This window comes from Adelges cooleyi, unplaced genomic scaffold (assembly GCF_023614345.1).
Source record: "Adelges cooleyi isolate 19-005CV unplaced genomic scaffold, UGA_ACOO_1.1 ACOO_flye_CR_arks_rails_tigmint_CR_PRNA_488, whole genome shotgun sequence".
Taxonomy (NCBI): domain Eukaryota; kingdom Metazoa; phylum Arthropoda; class Insecta; order Hemiptera; family Adelgidae; genus Adelges; species Adelges cooleyi.
The window spans coordinates 3,688-8,013 of NW_026096175.1; the positions used below are offsets into that span (position 1 = coordinate 3,688).

The 4,326-nt window shown below is 26.8% G+C and overlaps 1 protein-coding gene across 2 annotated transcripts; it reads right to left on the reverse strand.

Moving 5' to 3' along the window:
- Positions 1-429: 429 nt before the first annotated feature.
- On the reverse strand, positions 430-4,326 carry LOC126842266 (ileal sodium/bile acid cotransporter-like). Of its 2 annotated transcripts, XM_050579148.1 has the most exons (7): positions 3,773-4,326; positions 3,466-3,698; positions 3,233-3,407; positions 1,962-2,224; positions 1,703-1,889; positions 1,474-1,568; positions 1,274-1,396 (listed from the first exon to the last, which is right to left on the reverse strand). In XM_050579148.1, the coding sequence occupies exons 1-6, from the start codon at positions 4,116-4,118 to the stop codon at positions 1,495-1,497; spliced, it is 1,278 nt and encodes a 425-aa protein (XP_050435105.1). In that variant the 5' UTR covers positions 4,119-4,326; the 3' UTR covers positions 1,274-1,396; positions 1,474-1,494. The 2 variants fall into 2 exon arrangements, with proteins under 2 accessions (XP_050435104.1, XP_050435105.1); XM_050579147.1 differs by lacking the exon at positions 1,474-1,568 and having other exon boundaries at positions 430-1,396; positions 3,773-4,322.

Genomic DNA, 4,326 nt, shown 5'->3' on the forward strand with positions numbered 1-4,326 from the left:
TAAAAATTAAAATTAAAAAATTATACTTTTTTTTTTAGAAACGCTTTTATTGAGACATACAATCTGTAAAAAAATTTACAATAAGTATTTTTTATAATATTTACAAAAATATGCACATGATTACGCGAGGAGGAGACCCCACATTATGGGTACCTCAAAAACTTGTTTATAACAAATATCTGATAATCTAAGCAAAAATTGTGTTATAGAAAAGAATAAATATCTTTGACTATTTCATTGGTTCTTAAAAAGACTCAATAGTCTGTTGTGAGCACTGATGACGATAGCATTGCTACTGAAATATTCTAGCGTAAAACCATAGGTGTCTTATTTTTTGTAGAAAAGGGTTTTTTTTTAATTTACATGAAAAATGTATATATAAATAAAACAATACAGTTTTTAAGAAACAATTCAAATAATTTTATTAAGTAGTTAATAGACAGAATAAAGATACAACAAACATTTGTTAACATAACGACATTTCAATTGTAGAATATTATAACTTAATTAATTTTTTTCAAAGGAAAAACATGTTGGTACATTTTGTGATGTTATTTTTTATTCAAAATAAAATGGTCTGAGAGATTTATGGAAGGAATTGTCAAATAAAAATTATCCATAACTAACAACAAATTTCAAATTTACTAACAATGTACAATACTGTTGAGTTAGACCAGTGGGATATTTGGTGGGGGTTACAGGATTTAAATTCACTCAGGTGAAAATAAAAATAAAATCTTATAATTGCTTTTAGCAATATGATTTAATTACTTTAACGTTTCTTGGTTATCTTGCAAATATATTAAACCAAATTTGAATACATTTTTTTAGGATATTTAGCATGTATTTAAAGCGTACTTAAACGGGAACAATTACAAAATAACAAATGCTAAATAAAATAAAAATTACCAATTTATACACCCGATTATTCATTTAAACACGGTACTTAGGATTACGAAATATAATAAATATTTTAGAAACACATTAACACATAAATGTTTCAAAGGAAAAAGACTAAGTAAATTTATTTTTATTTTAGTGGTAGTGACCCATAAATTACTCTATTGATTGCGCCTACACAGGTTTAAAAAAATGTTGCTCATGGCTTCTTTTCTTTTAAACAAATATAATATAAGTTTTAATACCTCTACTCTACTATACTCTCCCTTCCTCCCTAAACAGAAAAAACCTCTCAATATCTATACTTGTTTTCTTAAATTATCAGATGCAGTCAGTAAAGTAGGTTCTGTTTGTATTCCATTTTCTTTTTCATCTAACATTGAAATAGTAGCAACATCTTGATGTCCTACTTCTCCTTTTTTTCGCACACACTTTTGTATAAGGAAAGCCACTGTTAAAGGGATGGGTGTCATTAATGCAACAGCCACTGGCACAACTAAAACAAAGTAAATTTAATCGGAATTATACAGTTTCAAAAGTAATCAACAAAGATATAACATTGACTAAACATACATAGGTAGGCTACAGTGTATACTAATATAGCAATATATTTATTGACTTGATCCCAAAAATATATGGTGTAACATAGTATCGGGTCCAATACAACACTACCAAAAATTCATATTACCTATTAATTATTATATAACACGTTTAATCTATATGTACCTATAATAAATAGTACATAATACTTTATATGTTACAGTAGTTATATAAAAACATTTATGCCAGGTTATCAAAGTACCTGTTGTTATATCTGCAGCTGGTTGTCCTAATGAGAATTTCAACATAAAAATGGCAATACCAGTGTTCTGTATACCAGATTCAATAGTCATTGATACAATGTCTGCTTTGGGTAAGCCTACAATATATGCTGTAATGAAACCAATTAAAAAGCCTGTCCAAGGCAATATGGCTCCAGCTAAAATGATCTACATTAAAATTTGAAATATAGGTATGATAACATGATATTAGGTTTATTAAAAAACAAATTCAATACTCACTTGCCATGAAAATATTTGAAACAGATACAAATTAGTAGCAATGGCAAAAATAATTATAAATAATATCAGACAACTAGATAACGGCTTTAATACTCGAATCATTAATTTACACACTCTTGGCATAAAACACTGAATAGAGTAACCTATTAACAAGGGTATGATCAATGCTACAACAGATGAACCAATGCGTGAATAAGGAACTGGTATTTCTTCTATATCAAAAATACGTTTTCCTAAGAATATAGCCCAAAATGGAATCATTACTGTAAAAACAAACATAAAATAAAGTCAGTTAATTAGATTATTAAGTTATAATGTTAGTTTTAGATTCAATGCGGAGCTGGGAAGGTATTGTTCAATCCTAAAACTGTACTCGAAACAAGCGAATAAAATAAAAAGAAAGCTTCCGTCCCTTTTAGTGATAAGGTTTTAACTTTCAAGATATTTTTTTGATACTTTATCTAAATAATATGTCATACAAATTTGGAACTAATCTGACTATTTTTAAAAATTATTTAGAGGGTTCTAAAAAAGTTTTAAAATGTGTACATTTTTTGTGCGTTTTTCTTGATTATGAAGGAGAAGGGATGAATTTTTTAAATTTTTGGTTAAATATAGGTACAATATCTGATTTATAGAGTTGCTATATGATGAAATCGGTTTATCTGTTGAGAAGATATTGTGGGTCTACATACATAAATTAAAATAAAAACACATCATTATAAAAAATAATACCTTTAGCTTCGCATCAAAGCTAAAAGGTCATTTAAAGTCATTAAAAGAGTCAATAATTTTAAACAATAAACTATCAGATGCGCTAAATAAAAATGTTTTGAAAATATTTCATTATTTTATAATTATTATTTGTTATTGAACTAAAAAATACCCATGTTTTTCTAACAAAAACTATTATGAAACATGGTTTAAAATATATAACAATTTACAAAATATCTTAAAACGATAGCTATTTTATAAAATCTTAATTAAAAGATACTTACTACTTTAATATATACTTATTAACACATAAATGAGAATTTGTCATTGGAACTAGTTATTTTTTTATAATTTATACTTTAAAATACACTACATTTTTTTTTAACATACGACCATTGTATGGTCGTTGGCCTCAGCACAGTTGTTTATTATTATACTGCTGTTGATAAAATGAACAGTTTTATCTCTTGAACAAATAGATATAAAAATACTGTTGCCAGGTGGCCAACGCGTTAGTATGTAATAAAATAAACAACTTGTTGGTGAATAATACTTACTAAAAGATTGCAAAGTACCAAGTGTAGTAAGTAAAACGCTTAGGTTAATGTTGCCACCTAAAAGTAAAGCCCATACACTTGCTGCTCCTCCTCCAGGACTGATTCCAGTAAAATACAATCCCAATTGCATGGTAACTGAATTAGGAAATATGAGTTTTGCATAATAATAGCTTATCTGCAACAAAAACAATGATTAAAAAACACAATAAAATATTAATAGCTAAATGACTTACAATTGGTAATATTACAAATTGAGCAAGGAATGTTATTATTGGAGCTATTGGTTTTTTAATGCATTCTTTCAGTTGTTTTAGTTCTAGAGCACATCCCAAATTTATAAATATAATACTCATCAGTATAGCAACAGATACTATGAAAACATTGTCAATTAGTCTTTGCTTTCTGACTACAACTACGTTAATATGGTTTTCACTTGAATTCACAATCGATTCTATAGCAGAATTTTCTAAAAACATAATAAATATTTTATTAATTATTATATTAAAGATTTTTTGATATCGTTATTATTCAGTAACTTACTGAATTTTACCATTTGGAAATAAACTTTTGTATATCCTATGAATTTCCCAGTTATATTGAACGTACCACTCCATGTATTTGTTAGGTTATTGGGTGTTGGTAAATCAAAAAACCTTGGTGATATTGATACAACTTCCAAATTTGTACTAATTAACTCAATTTTTCTAAATTCATTTCCTGAATTATTATTTTGAAAAGCGGTAGAGTTGAACTCTACTTGTATACTTTCGCCCATTTGAAGTTGGTCTACAATAGAATTGTTCAGTTGGACATCCCAGCTGTCAACAGTAACAATTGTAGCACAAGTTACTAAGACTAAAATATTCAATAAGACTGTTAAATTCATAATAGAATATTGTATAAAAACTGTCGCCAAAATAACTATGTATTGTATAACAATGATACACGTGGAAACAAGTTCAAAATTACATAATGAAAACCAGTCATAACTTCAAACACAAGTATTAAGTTATTTTACATATTAATAAATGAAACTATAACGATTTGATGCATAAAATTAAATACTATTCATTAAATAACATCTGAAAAATTTA

What these genes read in the sequence shown, in the direction of transcription:
- LOC126842266 (XM_050579147.1), bottom strand. Translation starts at nt 4,118, where the DNA reads ATGAATTTAACAGTCTTATTGAATATTTTAGTCTTAGTAACTTGTGCT. An exon ending in AATTTGTAATATTACCAATT is followed by an intron (nt 3,408 to 3,465) that starts GTAAGTCATTTA and finishes TTTTTGTTGCAG; the next exon opens with ATAAGCTATTATTATGCAAA. An exon ending in TGGTACTTTGCAATCTTTTA is followed by an intron (nt 2,225 to 3,232) that starts GTAAGTATTATT and finishes TTGTTTTTACAG; the next exon opens with TAATGATTCCATTTTGGGCT.